The 21,721-nt window shown below is 40.2% G+C and overlaps 1 protein-coding gene across 8 annotated transcripts in view; it reads right to left on the bottom strand.

Moving 5' to 3' along the window:
* The window catches only part of RBMS3 (RNA binding motif single stranded interacting protein 3), a 692,574-nt gene that overhangs the window by 544,316 nt on the left and 126,537 nt on the right, over positions 1-21,721 (bottom strand). For 5 of the 8 annotated variants that reach the window (XM_025202359.1, XM_025202356.1, XM_025202354.1 and 2 more), the window contains exon 2: positions 8,574-8,743. In XM_025202359.1, the coding sequence (XP_025058144.1) occupies positions 8,574-8,743 (170 nt within the window). The remainder of the gene's footprint in view (positions 1-8,573; positions 8,744-21,721) is intronic. The other 3 variants (XM_025202355.1, XM_014519265.2, XM_014519264.2) reach the window with 1 other exon arrangement.

Below are 21,721 nucleotides of genomic sequence, written 5' to 3'. Positions count from 1 at the left end.
TGTCACACATCAGTGAAAAGATGACCATATTCAAAAGGAGGAATATGTTGCAGGTGCTCATTCTTGACTCTAAATAGATTCTTTTACTGCCTTTCTTCTTACAATGATAGCATTCTTATCCCAGACAGAGCCTCCTGCAATGCTCTGGGCATTTGTTGACCTAGGATTTTGTTTTCTTTTATGAAAGGGGATGGCTAAGGAAAAGTTTAATTCATTATCTATTAGGGGCAACCTTAATGTCCATTTTTAATTTAGTTAGGTATTCATGAACTATGGTAATGGGGAATGAATACAAATACATTTACTTGTTCTTAAACAGAAAACAAGAGGAAAAAAAGAAGTACGTAGAAAAATTGTATTTACACAGTACAAAGGCACCATGTTTATACAACTGAGTACAAGGCTGAAAATAAACATTTTGGAAGTTTGTTACATTATACCAGTTTAGACCTAAGCAAGTCCAAAAATACTATAATAATAATGTGAGGGGCAAGCATTTCTTAAAGTAATATATTTTATTGGACCAGTGATGTACTTGGGAAAGCAAAGCTTTCAAATGCAAAAGATTCTTCCTCAGGTCTTACATAAAAGCAGTTGGTCTAGTAGAAGATATCACCCTAAGAAATCCTAGCCTCTCACAATTTCTTGACTCTTGCACCATAACAACAACAACAACAACAACAACAACAACTTCCACCAAGAGGTCTCCAAGGCAGGATTAAAACACTACTTCTCAGTGGCAATGCGTAGGGGATGCATGAAGGTGCACATGCACCCCCTGAGAGGGTTAGTGCACTCCCTGGCAGGCCACACTCCCCACTTAGGCAACAGGCGGGGGGAGGGCAGGCAGAAGCGCTGGTACCCCCCTGCGAGTGCCGGCCAGGGAGTGGGAGTGCCAGATGAAGTGCCGTGGCAACTTCTAGGAGAGCCGTGACCGCTTCCTGGTCAGTGCGATCAGCCATGGGGGGACACCCTCTCCCCAGTCAGTACGATTGGCTGCAAGGGACTGCCCCCACAGTTGGACCCTCCTCCAATCGCTGACTGGTCGCTGGGGGGGCACGTGCCCCCCTCAACTAAGGTGGCACAAGTCGCCTATGCTACTTTTAAGTGTTTAGACTGGAGTGCTTTTGTAATTGTTTAAATCAAGGGGAGCAGCACACATCACAAGTGGCATGGGTGACCTCCGCATGTGGCAGGGGACAGGCAGCACACTAGCAGATATGGCAGGAAGCAAAAAGTAGAGTAGCAGATTGGAATGGGAATATAAGGCCAAAAGCAGAGCAACAGATCAGGTAGGGGAAGAGGATTGATGTGACACTTGGAAAGGGTACAGAGCTAATTTGTGATATCCCTGCCAAATAGGTTGGCCCCCACTGGCTTAAATAATATTTTACATACTCCTAACATTTGCCATTGGGTTATTGAGCCCATAATCACCCTCCAATTAAAATGTATTGAATTCAAGTTATATAGTTCTTTTTTCTTTTTTTAATTTGGGGGGGGGGGTGTCACAGGGCACTAAGGTGTCCTGCTCCTTTAAGGGCTGAAACGGTTAGGGAGAGAGTCCTAGCAGTCAGTGAGGAGCCCCTAGCTGCTTGTTACCAAGACAGCCAGAATGAGACAGTTGGCCCACACCTGCCAGCAGTCAGCTGACCGGAAGGGGCAGGGCCTGGCACATACATAAACCCCAGGGCTGGGACCAAGAAGGCAGTTCTCTGCCAGCAGCCAAGGGGGAAGGAGCTGTCCTAGGGAAGGCAAAGGGAAGAGGCCTGACTGCAAGTTCAGCTTCTGGTAATGTCACAAACTGGCACGGTCAAGGGGCCCTAGGTGTAACACAGTCATCCTTGGGGACCCCATTCCATGACAGGGCCCTGTTCCAGAGTTTGGAAGAAGAAGATGAATATGAAGAAGAGGAGACAGGGAGAGAGACAAGAAGAGCAATGTTCTCTAAGATGTCCCATCAATGCTCTTCATCCATGTTATAAATGGACTACTTCCAAGAGAGATGTATTAAAATAGTGAAGTTTTTCCTATGCTTTGAATAGGATCTGCATAGATTGATTTTAATTCAAACTCATTCCTTTCCTGGGATTTGGCTACATTGGTAATTCAAACAACAAAGCAAACAAGATTTTTCCCTCTAGCTTGGGTTTTGCTAGCATTTCTCTGAAGACGACTTTCTTACTCAGGACTTATTTTTTTTTTGTGTAAAGAACTAGATTCTCCACCTTTCTTATAGTCACATCTCAATGCATAAGGAACACTGGCTACCAAGAATTAAGCAGGAATCAACACGCACCTTTCTGAATGATATCTATCATCCATTAACAGGGTAACTGACTCCTTCAGTCAATAGACTCCCTCCTCTGACATACAACAACAATGTTGGTCAATGCTAATTACAAGGGGAGTATAGTTTACAGGCATCTCCGAATTAGCATGGTATTCATAGTCCATCTTGCTGTACTTTATGTGATATTTCTGTATTCCAATGTCTTCTAAAAACCTACTCAGTAAGTCAAATTCAAACACAGGGTGATATTGTGTAGGGCTGTGCAAAACAGCAGTGTTCTGCTTCAACTTCTGTATAAACGTTTTGACAAAACAGTGTTTCATTTTGAGTTCTGTTTCATTTTGAAAGCACTGTTCCATTCTGTTTCGTTGAAACAGTTTCACTGTTTTGATGTTTTGCCCATAGGCTATAATGGGGAAGCACAAAACAACATATAACTTTGTCATTTCTTCCCTGATTCCAATGAAACTTGCAGGGATGCTAGCCCCTTCTGAGGGCATGAAGCCTGACAAGTTTCAAGGAATTCTAGGAAACTGCCCCTCAAGCTGCTGACAAGCAGGAGCCAGGGAGCAGGAGCAGCATCCTGTGATCTGGCAGGCAGATCGGGGGCCCATACCCCCAGGATGAGTCCAGCAGATCCCCTACAGCCCTCCACCTGCCCCAGCTGGACTGAGCCCAGCAGCGGGAGGTGCTTCCCCCAGCCAGGCTCAGTTCCCCAGCGCTTGCAGCCCCATGAAACTCAGCCCAGTGGTGGGAGGCAGAGCACAGTGTCTGCTCTGCCTGCCTTCTGCCACCGGGCTGAGCTCCAAGGGGCTGGCAGAGCCAACCAGCATGCAGCCCAGTGGCAGGAGGAGGGCAGAGCCAGTGCTGCACTCCCCATTGGGCTGAGCCACATCAGGCTGTGGAGCTGCTTGGAGTGCAGCCCTGGCTCTCCCCTGCCTCCCACCACCTGGCTGGCTGCTTTGAAATTTTAAACGTTTAGAAACTTTTGAAATGTTTCGAAGCCCTTTGTTTAATTTTGATTTTACTGTTTCAAGCTTGAAATGAGTCGAAACAGCATTGAAACGAAACAGCCGGTGAAGCTTCGCACAGCCCTAATACTGTGGCCTTATTTAAGTTACTGAAAGATTTGCTGTTGTCTTCAGACGTACCCTCCCCCATTTAAGCTCATCTATTTATACCATGTATGAAGTTGACCATCATCTTGGTTTCAATAATTCGTTTAGGAGAGACAGCTTTATTATGGGGACATATTTTTTCTTTTTGGGGGGATCTTAATGTAGACATTTTAGAGTTTGCATTTATCTTTTTATTCAATTATAAAATTGTTTAAATCCATTTCTGTATTCTATTGGGGATGGCCATAAAAGTTTCTGTTTAAAAATGCAGAAAGACCACTGCATCATTTTTCAATAGACTTCTGGCTCAACTGACATAAAAATCCAAAAGAGAGGAAAAAATAAGAAAAGGAAAAATATTGTCTTTGATGATCATATATCACCAGTTTATTTCTTCAAACACATACAAATTATTGTGAATTTTTAAAAATCCCCAAAGATGTAATGTAATTAAAGTGCAATCTACTACAAAAGAAAAAGTTTGGAACAACTTTACTGAACACCTTATGCTAGAGATTTTCAGGATCAAAACCATACAAGAACAAACAACATCTTCTAGTAACATTTTTCTTATTTACTTGGTTACAGTAGAGTTCATGATGACTTGTTTTCCTTTAGTTATATCTGAACAGTTTGACAGATTACTGTGACAAGGTTAGCCTTAAATTGATAAAAGGTTTGATAGTGTCGGTACATTTGTCAGAAATGTCTGACTTCATGTGTAATGGAGTCTGCACAGTGAGCATCAATGGTGCGCCAGTGTGCTATTTTCTATTCAGAGAACAGTGCATGCCACATGAAAACATACAATAGTAATGTATAAAAGCAAGGAAAATTAGCCAAGACAGACACTCATTTTATCAAACAAAAAAATCATAATGTTTCTATTTTTCATTAGAAGAGATTTCTGGTCCTATAAACAAATGCCAAAACACAATTAAAACCATGTTGAGTGAAATTAAAGGGTGTTCTTCTTATTGAAGTAAATTTGAAAACATTTACCATTAGTAATTTAGTTAGCTGCAAACATTTTCAACACTCCCATGGCTACTGAAGAGATAATATGGTTTTAAGAACTCCCTAGACTTCCTGACTGTTACACATTTTATGCAACATTTGTGCTGTGAATGGTCTTGTCACTTTCCCACATCTCTAGAAAAATAGTACATCTGAGTTATAACATTGGCTTAGGAACTCATGCACTGGGTTCCAATCTCACCACTTCTAGCAATGTCTCTACACATTAATACTGACCAGTTGTTACTGATCATTATTACTAACCAATGCCTCATATCTCTATCCTTGCCTACACCATTTTAGTTCCACCAATTGGTAAATAAAGTAAATGAGAATATATCCTAAGCACAAAATAACAAAATGCTAATCATGTCTGTTTTGCAAAACTGACTTTCAGAGTATAGATGCAAACTTATAGCCACTAAACTATACTCTACCCCAGAATCAGGAATGTGGATACTTAGTATTCCAGTGCTGTCTCGTAAAGGCCCCTGGCATATGTAACATTTATTATGTTATTAATAGTTACCATGACGTGTTCAGCCAATTTATGGCACCATGAAGGAGCAAACAAGCCACAAAGATGTACCACTAAAATCATCTTTGTGCCATAGTCTGTATAGCACCATAAAAAGAATGTGTGACATGCACTCCTCCCAATGCTAACAATCAGCTGACTATTAGCATCTGCCCTGGGACCAGGGTTGGCATCAGACCAGGATAGACATGGCATGGATGACAAAAATGGGCTTCTGAGAGAGCAGGTTGTATGGTTCCCTACAGAGGGAGCCAAGGGGCTTCCTTACCGTAGAAACTTTGCACTCCCATATTGGCAGTCTTTCCTGCTTTGTCCTGCAGGCCCATGGCACTTGAAAATGCAGGGTTGGTGGGAACCCTAGGCCCCCCTGAAACCTGGCACATTAATTGTCTTGCCCCACAAAGAGCTGCAAAACAAGGTTCTCTGGAACCTAGGGGACCTTCCCCACAATCTGTCAAGTGCAAAGCTGCACCTGCAGCCCTGCTGAGCAGCACACAGATTTTAAAGACCCTAGTGCATTGATGCATGGGAAGAGGCTTCCTGATTCCAGGGCTGGAACCCCTGGTTTGGCAGCCACCAGATAAAGCTTGATTAACTCCCCCCAACCAGAATTTGCAAACCTGTGCCCCAGGCTCTCTATACAGGCAGTCATGCAACTGGGATCTGATCCCCAAAATCCCAACATTCATGCCCCCTGTCTTGCATGTATGGCATGGCAGGAGGCAGAACCATTGGGAATGGGGATCAGATCCCATAGTGCCATTAAATGAATGTCTGCCATCTTGCAGAGCTGTGTGCTCTACTCAGCTATAATCAGTAAGCCCCATGCTCCCAATACAGACATTTTAACAAAATCTCAGTAATGAAAATGGGAGTTGAGACATACTGACAAAGGACTGGATATGGTTTTGTGTTGGTAGAGGACTTACACTGTTTTTAATGAGACAAATCAATGTTTTGTTTGAGGAGGATTATTAAGGATCGACTTCTGCCCTCTTTTCTGTTTTAGTGAATACTGTATACTATATTTATTTGAAAATAAAGATGAAGCAACAGAAATCTGAACTTATATTCAACTTTTCTACTTAACCATTTTCAGGAAGCAAAAAAATACTTTGCCATACATTATTACAAAAAAAAATTGACATGGTGCTATGGCATCTTATTGCATTATTGAATGTTTATGCTTTTCTTTATCCATCTTTTCTTTTTTGCTTTGATAAATACTGTTGATTTTCAGATTCTGAAGCAAGATAAATGACTATCTGGCCTTTCTAGAAATATAATTAGAAATAAAAATATAACTTCTTTTTGTACAAATGCTGGCTGAGACTCTGATCCCAACAGATTAGGTTGGGTACACTACATATTGAATTTTGTCCTGATACCAAAGGAACCAGTGTCTGGTATACATTTACAAGTAGAGAAGGGCAGGTACATGCAGGCTGAATCAATACCTGCCCTGTTCTATGAATGAGCGCTTAGTAAAGTAAGCCTTTAGAACTTAATGTTGGAGCCTCATAGGTCTTGTGGTAATACTCAGCTTCTTTTAGAACTATTGCTCAGGTCAAAACAAATAAATATAGAAGAGTTTGCCAAATCTTCAAAGGACCAGACTCTAAACCAATAATACAAAAAAAATCAATGTAGCTTCCTAGGACTTCCATGGACCTCTGCCATTTTATATCTGCTGAAGTTCTGGCCCTTAATCTAGGATTTCCTATGATTGTTACAAGAGAAAATTAGGTAGAGGTAGTTAGCCCTGTTAGTCGGAAGGCAGGCAGAAGGCAGGGTACATATGCACCTTATAGACTAACTGAAGAAATTATATAGAGAGCAGAATCTGTTATGAAATCTATTATATCAGTGCTGTGAAAGGACAGCATAGAGCATTTATAAAGTGGACTGAGAGATTTGAATATGCAAGATGGGAAAAGAGGATGGAGAGGAAAAGGAGAGAGAGAGAAAAGAGGGACAGCGCTGGGAGAAGCAACAAAGAACCCATAGGTACAAAGGGGTTAGAACAGCAAATCCAGGTAATGGCATAAGAATATATAGCCCCTGTTAAAACATACTTAATACAATCCAATCAGTAGATGATTTCTTGTACCAAAATTTCCCATTCAAGGTTTTTTTTGTTTTTTAACTTTTGATGCCTGAGAACAGCAATCTGCACTAGAGTCAAGCAAGTATATTTTAACAAACGTGGAACATGAACAATTTCAGATGTGGTATTTTCCTAAAAAGAGGAAATAGGCTTATCTGCAATAATTATAGATTATTTAGAGACAAAAACTCATTTATTTAATAGGAAAGAGCTCAGAATTCAGAATCAGAATCAGAATCAGAATGCCTCTGATTTTAACCAAATTTGTTTGGTAAAGTTATCAGCCCAAACATCATAAACGTGATAACATTCCCACAACTTCCCAAATACTGTGTATTTGGGTCTGGGTCATATATATTGTGCATTGCTTTGGATCAATCAGGAAATACAGAGATACACAAGAGTATAACATTAAATTAAATTAATTGTTGTCTACTGAGTTGTATAGTTGTCTACTATACAACTCAGGCTTAGATTGATTCTTACGTTATCAAATTCCATTTACTGCTCCCTGCAAGCAGGCTGATTTGCAAAGAGATGTCTTAAAGGTGCCTTTCTCCTTTGAAAATGACTGTAAATCACATTGTAGACTAACATGCCTTTCATCCCCATTATTTCCTAATCAAGGGTCAAATATATGTTTCTTAAATTATAACCAGGCAAACTCTAACTGGGATCTCAAAGTGAAGCAAGTAATATTCTTAAGTTCATGACACATAATAAAGACTCTGCAAATCAGATCAAGCCCTCATTTACAGCTGTATAATCCATTATATTGAATTGATTGCATAAGTGTAACTGATTGTCTCTAATAATTTGATCCGAGTAGACAGTTCTGTTGATAATCCAACAGGAAGAGAAGAAACTAACAGTGCTTCCTCTGCAGTATTAACTGGAATAAGGAGCAGCAAAACTTCTATCTGTCAATAAAGATGGCAGACATAGTTCCAAATACATACAAGAAAAAGATCTGTTGAGGCAGAAGTTGATGTTTTTCATATCATCTGTTTTCAACATGGAATGTACTTAAGCACATATTTTGATACAAGGCCATATTCACTTGGTTATACATTTTGTAAGTTTCAAGCTTGACAATGTGTGATGCAGCAATCACAAGACATGACAAATGACAAAACAGGATGCACCCATGTTTTGTTGTATATGTCACTACAAGTCACAGATTATTTTAACTATGAAATCTTGCGGTGTTGATGTTTTCTCACTGTGTGCATTATAAGGACCCTCTTTTCTCTCTCTCTTCAGAACTGGACGTGAACCCCAGTTCTGAACCATGATTCTTTAGATCCCTAGGCATAAACATTGATTAGATACTTGATCTAAAGGATTAACATTTATTTTTAATGTGCACCAACCGTTATGACATGCATCATCTACAGTTGCAAACTAAAACAGCTGATTTGCAAGTCTGTCCCTGTAAATGAAATGATCAGGCATGTTCACTTTAAAACATAGGGCACCAAATATTTTAATTGCACTTACGGCTGGCAAAGCTTGATAAGGTCCTGGTCAGTGGTGCCGGGTGGAAGGCCTCGAATGTACAGATTGGTTTTACTCAACTGTTCCCCGCTGCTGTTGTTGCTGCTGTTGTTGCTGCTGTTTGTGCTGGGACTGGGAGGAGCCATGGGGTGGGGAGCTGGTGCATAGGACTGCTGAAAACAAAAAAAGCTGTTACTGGAAAATAAAATCATCACCATCTCATGTGTCTTATTAAAGTAACTATGAATTCATGCTGTTCACCCACCTGTCCCAATATGTACTGAAATACATTATTAATTCAAGGCTCCATTTTTTTCTCCAGCTTTTTTAGCCAAAGCAATAAAGTACAATAAACTTAATTTGAAAATCTGAAATAAGAGCAGTTTATAGATTGTGAATATACTGCACCCTGCTCATAAAATGAGGGCCCATAGTGGTGAACATTTAGGAACAACACATACTAAATGAAGGTGATAAGAGTATATGCTTTAAGCCTGCTACTCTATGATGGACTCAGCATAAAAGTTGAAGGAGGAAATGCATTCTCTTGGGATTTAAATCAGGTAAAGGTTCTCTTATAGGAATCTAGAGAATCATTTCCATTCCTGTGGGATCTTTAGTACATTCATGAGAAGCTGACGAGTTAATAGCACTGGAAAAATTGAGAACCAATGTAGCCAAAGAACATGTCATTATACTGGTCAAAGTCTGGGTGGCTTTGGCAATGAAGAGATCCGATCAGATGATCATAATGGACCTCCGTTCTGGTGCTAAATTTTATGAATAGGTACAACTGCCTGGAAAAATGGGCATATTGTTTCAAAACTGAGAAATACTCATAGGGACAACAGTGTATACCATATATGACTCAACACATTAAACTGGGTGCTAGGCAAGGAGTGAAACAAACATGTTTTGAAGCTTCCTTCAATTTCTCCAAAATAGGATCACCATCTTTCACTAGCTGCCTAAAAGCCCTGACTACCACAGCCTCCACTTACTTCTGATAGTTATTTGAAAAGCATTACCTAGGTTGTGTTTCTTCATGGCTAAGTACAGGCAATTGTGGAGGTTAAATTGGGTTCAAAATGGCTGCGTGATTTAAACTTAGTTTGTCCTAGTGCTGACCTTACACTTGGTCTCCATGACTGCCAATCAGTCTAAACCTGTAACTGTACAGAAGTCCCATGCACACAAACTAGTCTAAAACCTGCAGAACCTGGTTTAAGATACACCTGGATCTATGTAGTATCAAACGTATTCAATTTAGGTCAAACTGGTGCATGGAACTTCTGTACACTTTCCCTGAGCAGCCCCAGGACTGGGAACAAACAGCCTCTGGCCCCAGCCCCTGGGCTGCTCTTTTCATACACTCCCCCCACACTGGACTATTTTTTGTCCCCCCTGCCCCAGCATCTTGCTCCTCTCCCCAACCCAGACCAGCCAGCACTCTCAACCCCCATTCCACAAGCCACTCTGGGTGTAGCCACTTTTATAAGTGCTTGCCAGTGCTGGAGCCAAGCAAGTAAACTCTGGTGGGTCGAAGGGTGGGAGGGATAGGGTGTAGGTTTGCTGGGGGGGGGAATCTCACCCCACCCATGTCAGGCTTGCCCCCCCCACCTAACCCCTCAAGGGTCACACCAGCCCCACATACCCCACCTGCAGGTTGCGCGTGCCCCTCATCCTTCATGGGTCACACCTTCCCTGGTACAGTCCCAACCCCCCCGCTATCCCTATCAGACAGCCATTTTGAATAGATTAAGCCTCCCCCTAATGCCCCTGGATGTCTGTACTTAGCCTTTAGGACATTTCCCACACTAAAGTGAGCACACCTTAGTATGACATTAAAATTTTGGGCAGTGGTGGGGCACATACAAATGACAGCTGCTGATTGCTGCCAGTTCTCTTGCCACCTTCCCTACTCTCATGCCCATCCATTAATGTTGCATGTCTCCCGAGGCTGGGGGGGGGGGGGGGCGGGGGCCGCCAGCAGTGTCAGCGGCAGGGGGGGGGAGGGGTGATGAGCAGCAACTGCCCACAGGCACCACTGACAGCGGCCAATCTTAGGGAGTGCATTGCCAATTTCAGGGGGTGCATGTGTACCCGCATGCACACCGATGTGCTCGTCCCAACTTCAGGTATTGCTGTTGATTCACCTTGCTGACAACTGCCACCAGGAAGGGGAATCAGCAGCAGCCAGCAGTGGGGGAACTTGTAATAAGGTAAGCAGTGGCATCAGTGGCTGAAGTAGGGGAAATAAAACTAGGCCACAATGCTTGGGAAATGCTGCTTTAGGAGGTTAACAACTGAATCATCTCAAAACAAAACGGCACGCCTTTTTTGCAATTAGAGAAAGACCCTAGCATCTAAATTCTAATCCAAATCAGATCTTATGGAATATTCAGATTTGGTATTCTAGTTTGGGACTGTAAGTTATGGCAGTTAGGAAGTGATGACGATGAGCCTAAGTAAGCAAAATTTAAGCAATTTTGTACATGGGTGTGATGACAGTTCTGTCCCCTCTGTCATATATTCACCCCCAAATACTATACTTCTGCATGTAGGACTTGAATAAGCAAAATATGTAAGTGTATATCTTCAGCTTCAAATATATGCATCCAAACTCCTTTCACTTCAGTGGTCCTACTAAAAAGTCATGTCTGTACTAAATTAGAGTTTTAAGTAGCTGCGTTTTTTTAAACTGGCATCTTTAAACATTTTCAAGCATCCAACCACCTTTATCTAGACCAAAAAAAACCCCAACCCAATCAAAAACTAAGTGCAAATAAAAGCTGTGGGCCTTTGATGAAGTATATGCATAAGAAACATTTCAAAGGGTCCTTTTTCTACCCATCGCTCTCCCAGTCCTCCCAAATTCTCGCACTTAAATCAGCCAAGTGAGAAAATAAAAGGAAGTGTCAGAACTTATGTACATCTCTACTGTCTAGCTCAGCTCTGATCTGATTCAACAGGAACCCCTAGAGAGAAAATACAGTTTAATAAAGTGCATCATGGGATGCTAGCTGGAAAGCACACCCAGATTGATGCACAACAAAAGGAAAATAACTCTGCAGGTATTTTTTTTTTAGTATCTGCAGAGATCTGTTGACAATCACACAATGTTAACGTGCATATATCATATAACCATGAAGGCACATTTTATCACAGGGTAATCCCTACCCTCTAAAGCTTCAATGTCATTCCTAGAAACAGTGATTCAACAGCAGTATCAGGTGGATACTGTGGAGTCAGCATAGCAATTTTCCTAATTTTGCACTGCTTGATATTAAATTCTCTATTCCTGCGACAACACTTGGGCAAGAAATTAAGATATAATAAACACCTACAAATATATAAAGACATGACCGTCAATGACTACCTCATACCCATGACTGAAAATTCTCATATTTGTGGGCCCTGAAGGACCTCACTAGTGATTAAAGTACTCTTTTTGTTGAAGGTGGCTTTAATATTATAAAGGCACAATTTTTTTTTTCATTTTTGGCAACTGTCCACAGCATTCTGCAGATTTTTAGTATTGCAAATGTAAAAATATCAAGCAAACACAGCTTCTGTTTTGTACCTTTTTACAATTGAATTCATCCATTGAACACATGTAGCCTATACAAGGTAGGGATGTAACTTTCTCCCAGCCAGTGAAATGTCTTGTATATTACTATATCTATACAGTAATAATTATTTTGCTGGACACACGCACACATATCTTCAACTTTCAATCATATATATTTATAGTTCCTAGACATCACACACACTATCATATTTTTTTTCACAACAACTTAACAGAGAAGTGTCCCCAGACTGAGTGGAAATATACCTTTGAATTACAAAGAGCAGTTTTCACTCAGTTCTAAGATCTTTGTCCACAAACACAAAGGAAAACACAAGAAATTTGATTCGGGTCACTGTAACACTCTCAGAAGAAAGAGGTCATAAAATAAACTCAAATTACATTTACGTCAAATTTAAGGGCACAAGAGTTAAAGCATCTTCAGTGCAGACTTAGAATTAGACCATAAAGAAGCTCTTTCCATTTGTGTCTGTGCCAGCATTGGCCCCAATCCTGACACACGCAGTGCTCAGGCTGACTGCTGTACTTAGAGAACCCCATTTAAGTCAATGGGGCTGTGTGGGCTCTGCAATCTACCCACATATGGTTCAGTAAAAGGCAGGGCCTGCATCTGTAAATAGCCATAATTAAATGAGCCTTGCTTTGATTCCTTTCACATAAAAAAAATCTCAATTCACACACTACTAATTTTAGAAAGAGCAACTAGGAACCACAAATACTAACTAGATCTAATACCCAGCAGCAAAATTTTAATTAGGAACAACAGATGCTACAGAGAATTTACCCCCTAGCTCCTACGGTCAGCCTCCATGCTGGAGACCCCATTTCAGGAGAAGAAGTTATATCATATTCCCTGAACCAGGAAAGACAGAGCAGTCTTCGCCTTCAGATGAGTGAAGGACCTATTCTCTAACCTAAGAGAATGAACAGCAACCCAGTGAGGACCTCGGTATAGACTGCTTGCCTGAAGACAGTGGTCTTCTTTGCTTTTGGCATAGTACAGCAAGAGGATCCTAGGCTCAGAAAAAGAAATCCTTTCATTCTAATTCTGCTTCTGGTTTTATCCACAGCATTTAATCTCTCTGCTATAGTATTCCTATACAACATATGAAATCCAGATAAAAGAGGTTATAAAGCAGTGACACTTACTCTGTCATCACTACAAATATGGTCAGCCCAGTGCCTATAATGCCTATAAGAAAATGTTATGCAAAATCTACGTATATTATATCAACATGAAGTTGGAAGTCAGAACTCAGTTCATCATTAATTTCTCAAATAACAAATCTAACTAATTCATTCCTCAATTCTCATGCTTGGTTATTCAATAAGAGGAAAAAATAAACTGGTTTGCAGATCACTTTAAGCAGCCTATTAATTCAACATAGCTAGTTAATAGGATTTGTTTTCACCATTGAAAAATGAATCAAAATGTCCCCTTTTTCATTATTTAAAAATAAGAAATTATACTGTTTCAGGTGTCACCCTGTCCTACTGTCTACTGTTTAATTTGCAACTAGTTTCAGGTACACAGACTTATACTCAGACCCCATGGTTGAGTTCTCTGAAACAAACTATCCCACACAAGCACATGCTACTAAGTGAACAACCCTAAATAACGAGACACTTCAAGTTTTCCTTATCGAATAACCCATAAGTGCTGAAATAGAAGCCAATCTAGTTACAAGTGAACCATTCACCTGATCTCAGATCCAGCCGCCTAATACAAGCATGGTATTTTTTTCCCATGGCAACCACAGCAGTCCTACGTAGTCTTTCGTTTATAGCAAGTTTGGCTTGAAACATTTTTCTTCTTGTGATTTAAAGCATAACACTTTTTACAAAGACAAATTTTAAACATTTTTCACATACAATTCCCTTTGGAAGGGAATCACAGGCCCCAGATGCCAAGTTGTAGTCTGCTTTATTAGCAGCAGCTGGCTCCTTGGCAGGCCTCTAAAGTGGTCAGGTTTGTGGTTTTGGAGTGGCCTCAGTGTCTATGATGCAGCTGGACTGCTCTGCTGGTGAACTGGCCAATTTGTTTTTATTCATCCTTGGCTATGCTGATTTTGTACTCTTTTATACACTTGAAACTGAAGTCCTGGAATGATCCCCCATGGCACTGATATGTGGACTCTTAATATCAAAACATATATGAGCACAATCCCAAGCCCTGCATTAAAACATGGATTATTTAACCTATTGTGAACACGTAATCATTTTTTTACTCTGAACAGTGTCTTTTCAAGCTACTGGATTCATCTCACTTTGGTTATAACTGTCACACAATTCCCTTAGCTTCTCATTGTGAAGATAAAAGCAGGGAAGGTAAATACAAATATATAGTGCAGGTATCAATTTACCCACACTAGTACAGCCATGTTCTAGATAAAAAACACGCTGCACAATTGAGCAATTGCTGAAGGCTGGATGGTTTCCTACTGGCCAATTAAAGTAATGACCAGGGGAGGCCACTGACTTGCAGGTCTGTTTATGGGACTCTTTACCTAGATGGACGCAAAATCCCCATTAAGCAAGAGACAGCCACAGTGTATAAGAAAGCAGAAAGAAAGGGCAAAGAGGCTATAAAGTCAAGTGAAAACTCAGCAATTCTTCTATCTCATGTTAAAAAAAATTGTCAGTTAGTGGCAACAGGTGAAGATAAGATGAATATTCATTTTAGTGATTAGGGAGAAAAGTGAATAGAAACTTTTCAAAAATCATGAATAGAAGGAACTAGGTATGAAATACCTGGATGGTTTACAAAGACTCTAGCTAGGGGTGAGAAAATAGAAATAAATTTTAGTTCGTGATTCTACTTTTGAGCTTGGAGGGCTTACACTGATCTTGCAGAACTCAAACCCAGGTCACACCGCTAAATCTTGTCTGGCCAATGAAGATCTGAAAGGCAAAGCTCTTCCTGAACAGTTATTTTCCTCATTCAACTAGACCTTTTAGCATTTGTCTTCAAAAATGGGACCCCTAAAACATAGCAGTTGTCATAGAAAACCCTAAGAACACAGCCTCTTTCTAATCTGTTCTGATTAGAAGCGAGAAGCTTTTACAACATAGCAGTTTCCTGTGTTATTTCCATGGGAACAGACACCCAGATCATATAATGTGACATGACTACATCTTCTAGTGACAAGATTTGGTGCCAAGGAATTTTGTAAGAACATGAAAGGTAGCAATCCAATATCTGCCAAGCGATATCCTCTCATGGAAAAAACATGCAATGCAGCTAGTTTGGAACGTGTCTTATTCATTCCTGAAGCTGTTTACCAATCTATAATGGTATGATTCCTTCCTTTTAGAATAGGAAACATAATAGCTAGAGCTTCTAGATAAGCTATGCTAGACAAATGACTTGCCTTTTTTTTTTTTTTTTTGGGGGGGGGGGGGTTACTGTTCACCATAATTATTCTCCCCTGCCTCATGAGGGTGCCATATGTAATTGTTCACAAAGTGCTTCATGCTCCCCCGATAAAAGCTTTTTATATAGAAGTACAAGAATTAATTATAACTTTTTTTCTCTTGTAGGCTCAATACTGCCACTGACAACTATGCTATTATTACAAAACCAAGGGCTGAAAAAACACTTTAACAGTTAACCAAGATAAATGATTTTTTATAATTCTTGCACAGAAAAATTGCAATTGGACATTTAATTCAACATTTCACATTCTACAAAATAAAAAAAAGGACATCTTAAAAGCCAAAACAAAATGTGGGAGAATCACTAGGCTGTATTCTGAGACCTTAATTCATTGTATTGTACAATTAGTCTTATTCACATCCAGAAGATTTCTTGTAAATATGAGTAAGTGTACCAAAATACTATGACCAAATACTGCTGTAATCTTCTTCCCTCTGTAACACCACTCTTATTGTTCTTTATCTCCCTTGATGTCAGATGAAAATCATTTAATATAAGCTCTTCAGGATCTAGGCCATTGTTAGGAACTATAAAATAATGTTGCAGTCCAAAAAGAATGCTGGGCAGTGAGGTATTTGCTGACATATCATGAACATCTTAAACAAGATTAAAAATCACATCGTTAAAGAATTTAATCTTTACTTCTATCCATAATAAGATGCTTAAAAATTATTTTATTGGAACAGACTCAAATTGTATGAATGTAACCATTTTAGAGATTAATAGTATTTTTTTTAATCATATACTGATCACATTGGACTTTCTTACTGCACGTAGCTGCCACATATTTTACAATTTCAGGTTACCAAATCACATAAAGTCAGCTTATGGTTTATATCTATACAATAATTTTTATCTTATTTTATTCATAGCAGCGAAGTCTGTATTTAAAGGAAAATAAGATGTTAAAATTTTGGGTTGCTTATTTTTCATAACTATTTTTTGAGAAAGCATGTATGTCAGAAAAGCAACAGCTATGAAAGAATGTGCTCTTTCTTTGGGTATAGTAGTGACCAAGTTAAAATCTGCACTTAAGACTAATAAACCACTTCCTCAGAACTAACCTGGTCATATTTAAAGCTGTTGAAATGAGTAGGCCAAATATCGCTATGGCTTCCAATCATCTATAACCCAACCTGAGTCAGAAATCAGGGAATAATTTGGCTCACTTTTCCTTATTTTCAATACTCATTCTCATCTAAATCTCTAGCTCATGTCTGCTCAGCTTCCAACATTTTATAAGCAAATAAAGCCAATAGATACTGTCTATGAAGCCAAGCATTTGAGGGCAAAGAGGAAAATTCTTTGTGGGATGGTACTCCCTCCTGGGAAGATGTTTGGAAAATATGTGACATTTTATGTAATTTACTGCATTCTACAAGGCCAACGATTTGCTCTCCATAACTATCTTTGAGAGACAGATAATGACTTAAGAGTGAGGAGGGCTTGGAAATAGCTAAACATTATGATAAATACCACAAGCATGGAAATCCTTTCATTGTATTTGCTATTACAACTAAATTAGTGGTCAAATAAAAGATGTCACTCCGCATAATTCTGGATTTGTGACCCTTAATGACAAATATTATGAGCAAATTAGCCAAATAGAAATTATCGTATTATTTTGAAAATTACAATGAAGTCTAAATAATAGACTGGATTAGATTTATAGACATCTAAGATGGATGGTTCTGGGAAGATCTCTTTAAAAATGGGGTCTCCTACTAGTATGGGTTGCAATTGTTTGAGGATTTTCCATCTAAGTTCCAGGGAGGGGTGATACGTCATTATTGATCTTCTGACCCAAAGGAAATATTTGATGATAAATAGACCCTACTGTTTAAGCTTTTACACTTAATGCTACAGAGACAGGGAGTGTGGTTTGTAGAGTCGGAATACCACAGCCATCTACAGCCCAGAATGATCTGATAGTACCTGCTTTCCTAGTTTTGACCAATGCACAAATGCAACTGAAATGGGAGACCTCAGTCTCATACCTCTTGTCTTCTCAGTCTACCATACTGGAGATCACACTACTCGCAGATCACAAGAGGTGTGGAATAGCCTCTCCACAACTGGACTCCCTGAAATGTGGAAGCTTCTCTGAATTCAGGGCCTGTCATTTCAGACAGGAAGGTATAAAGGTATAATTTAGTCTTTAGTACCAAAGAAACAAAGACAAGGAATAGAACTGTCACAGAATACCATGCAGCATGCAGGGTAGATGAGCACATTGCAGACAAATACATTTTCCTGAGAACAAAAATCTTGAGTCAATGATGGAGTGTTCAGGGGTGTTAAAGTATTCTGCTACTGCTTTTTTTTCCTTCTGCAGCCAATGTCAGATCAGTGCTCATTCATTTTTACATGTAGAGCTTGCCCCACCTATCCTGATAATCTCAAGAGGTCCTAATGATCTTGAGAGGTCCCTTCCAGCTCCTAACATCTATAAATCCAATGGAGGCAGCAGAGGGGTACTGTAAGCTGGGGACGACGTATATGATATTGGTAGAGCTGCAGGTGAATTAACCTTGGATGTTGTTTTCCTTGTTATCAGTCTAGGGATAATGTGGTGTGTACTGATATAGGAGCACAGCAGTTATTTGGGTCCTGGGCATTACATTGCTGACCTCAAGATTGATTTTCTCAGGCAGAAAACTTTTAAAAACTAGTTTGAAAAGAAAGCTGCAGAACAAGAAATCATCCACAGACTGGAATGTGTTAAGTATGGTTTAAGCAAGGTCTATGGATTCTTATCACACTACCTGGATTAGATTTGTGACCCCTTTATTCAGAAGAGTTTTGTTTCCTGCCCCTCTTCCCCCCTGACCACCATTCATCTCCCTCCTCTCTTCCCAATTTTTGTATTCATATCACTCACTCTACTTTATACTGGACTTGAGGAAGCCCTCCATATCTTTTGTGAACTGAATGGCACCCAATTTCAAAAACAAATTTATATATTATAGTGCTTTCTTCCTTGACAAGGGTCCTGCCAGCGAAGATGGGGAAGGCAGGTAGGGACAAACCTGAGGCTATGCTTATCTGCTTCTTATACCTTGCTTATCTCCTCGTACCTTGTGGCATCCTTGAAAGAATCTCATGGCATCATGGTTGGGAATCACTGGTCTACAAGGTGCATATATACCCTGCCTTCTGCCTGACTACAGATTAACATGGCTAACTCCCTCTCGCCGCAAAATAAATATCTCATTTCACAGCCTTCTCTCCTTCCATTTATGTTGTGGTGGGAGATTCCAATGACAGTCAGTTTCTATGGAAAAACTTATTTCTTAATAAGGAAATTAGAGAATTTTTTACTTTAGATATATGATTTGGGCATCCGGGTAAACTCATAAACAATAACCTATCTTCTGTGACATAAGTTAGTATTATTGTCTCATTAATCAATCTGATCATGTTTTATTAATGAACTGAGACTAAGGATAAGTGCAGACATTAGCAGGGGCTTAGAGGGAGGTTAGATAGTGTTAAAAATGCAGCTTAAATGCGAACTGAATCTAGATTTCAAAATACTAAATCTGGTCAATCTAGACTATAAATAGGCTTGGCAGGATGAGATTTTTATAAGAAAACATCAATTTCACTTGACACTCTCAGACCAGAAAAATATTGTCATCAGTAATCATTGGAATGTATCTAGAAAGGGGATGTTAATTTTTTTTTTTTTTTTTAATTCTGGGACAGGGTTTAGGAAATCCAGGGCAGGGAGCATGCTGAACACATGCACATGTGCTTGTGCACAAATGTGTACATACACACACACACATACACACACACACACCAGTTGCTGCAGGTGGGGTGGGGGGAGCCCCAGCTGCATCACCAGTGCACTGCTCCCCTGGAAGCGGCTCAAGCAGCCACTGCAGGAGCTGGGGGCCATGCTGGAAGAGCTATTGGCAACCAGGAACCCAGTGCCACTGGCTGCTCACTCTGCCCAGGTCCCAGCTGGGGATCAGGTGCCAAACTCCCACTGAGCCCACCCCTGCATGATGGGGGCAGGAACAGGGACCAAACTGCTGCCAAGCCCAGCCTGGCCCCTGCATGATCAGGTATGCTTTATTGATTTATGGATATTTACTTTTTATACTTTAACGTGATATTATAAAGCTTTCAACAATATATTGTCAGTACTAAATTGTCTGCTCCCCATACTCTTAATTTAATATAATCCTGACAATTCAAACAGATAAGAATCAATTTAAAAAGTCAACAGAAATGTTTAAAATAAACATTGATTTTACCCGTCGAAATTATTAAAAAATAAAAATTGAATTCTGCCAAGCCTACCTATTAAACATTATAATTCTCCAAGCAAAACATGTGATAGCACTGATCAAAACATGACAGCAATTACTGTCTGTGATTACAATAACTTCATTGGGAAAAATGGAGAAAAATAATTAGCAGATATTATAATTTGGGTTTGTAATCTCAAACATTTTGGGGCCACATGTTTAGAAAGCTCTGTGTTATGATGTGTTAGCTTCCTTCTTAAAAATAAAGGATAAAAACAGAAAGGAAGTTTGATATTTAGAAGTTTACCATATTTACTCGAATATAAGCAAGGTTTCCCCTCTCACCCCCAAGCAGCATGCGGAAAAGAGCCCCTCATATTCATATACGAAGCAGAGGGGGGAACAGGTGGTTATTAAAACATATTATACATGTATGTTTTTGTTATTATATATGAAGAACTAAAAATACCTTGAAGATGAGAAGTGCTTGGCTAGATGTTATTTCATATTCATACTATGCTGCTCAATCTGATATGAGACCCCCAATGAAATGATATGGAATATAACAATTACATTAGGCAGAGGTCAAAGCCAAAATGTTTGCTCTAACCCTAATCCTGCCCACCCAAAAATTTGGTAAACAGATTGAAACTAGATGCTTTCTGATTTTGCAGACTGAAAACCCAACGAATAAGTTTTTTAAAATCAAAACCAAATTTCCTCAACTCGTCTTTAATTTACAAGAATTAAGTGAGGAACCGTCCCTGCCTCACACCGACACAGGGTAGAGCTAGCTAGGAATTGTTGCTAGAACAGTTTCTTAAGCACAGCAAACCCCTCAAGAAAAATCCCTTTACCCCAAAATTCATTTGCTTCTTTGCACAGGGAACCCTTACCCAAAATGCCAGAGCTGCACTGCATCAGCCAGGGTAATCAACAGAACACAGAGAAGGATGTCCCCCAAAGATAAAAGAATGACAATGGACAGAATTTTGGATGCTCTACAATATTTTGAAAGTGTTGATTTATTGTATAATTATACAAGTATATTATACTTGCGCACAAAGCCAAGGAGAACCAGGGAACCTGGTTTTCTCTGTTGAAAAAATCCTGAATTCTCTGATAAAAATCCATCAGAAATTAAAAATCCCAAATTCTTGGATAAACATTCCATCAGAAATTCAACAAGCATCACTCCTCCATCATACTATCTCTGGAATACTGCAATACTGTCTCTCACCCCATCCTCGTTAAAAAACTAGGCGACTGTGGCATCGATGCCTACACAGTCAGATGGATTGCTAATTGGCTGAAGGGTCGTACTCAGAGGGTGGTGGTGGACGGGTCATATTCGACCTGGGGGGAAGTGGGCAGCGGAGTCCCCCAGGGCTCGGTCCTTGGGCCTGCACTGTTCAATTTCTTTATCAGCGATTTGGACGATGGGGTGAAAAGCAACTTGTTCAAATTCGCTGATGATACCAAATCTGGGGTGAGGTGGGCATGCTAGTAGGGAGGGAAAGACTGCAGAAAGACCTGGATAGGTTGCAAGGGTGGGCTGACAAAAACAGGACGCGTTTCAATACGGACAAGTGCAGGGTGCTGCACTTGGGCAGTAGTAACCGGCAACACACTTATAAGATGGGAAACTCCCTTCTTGAGAGCACGGAGGCAGAAAGGGATCTTGGAGTCATCATTGACTCCAAGATGAACATGGGCCGACAATGCGAGGTCACGGTCGGCAGGACTAACCGGACCCTATCATGCATCCACAGGTGCATCTCAAGTAGGGCCAAGGAGGTGATCCTCCCCCTCTACGCGACACTGGTCAGGCCACAGCTGGAATACTGTGTCCAGTTCTGGGCGCCCC

The sequence above is a fragment of the Alligator sinensis genome, unplaced genomic scaffold (genome assembly GCF_000455745.1).
Source record: "Alligator sinensis unplaced genomic scaffold, ASM45574v1 scaffold181_1, whole genome shotgun sequence".
Taxonomy (NCBI): Eukaryota; Metazoa; Chordata; order Crocodylia; family Alligatoridae; genus Alligator; species Alligator sinensis.
The sequence above is the reverse complement of the archived record's forward strand: the minus strand, read 5'-3'. Positions and strand labels throughout refer to the sequence as shown.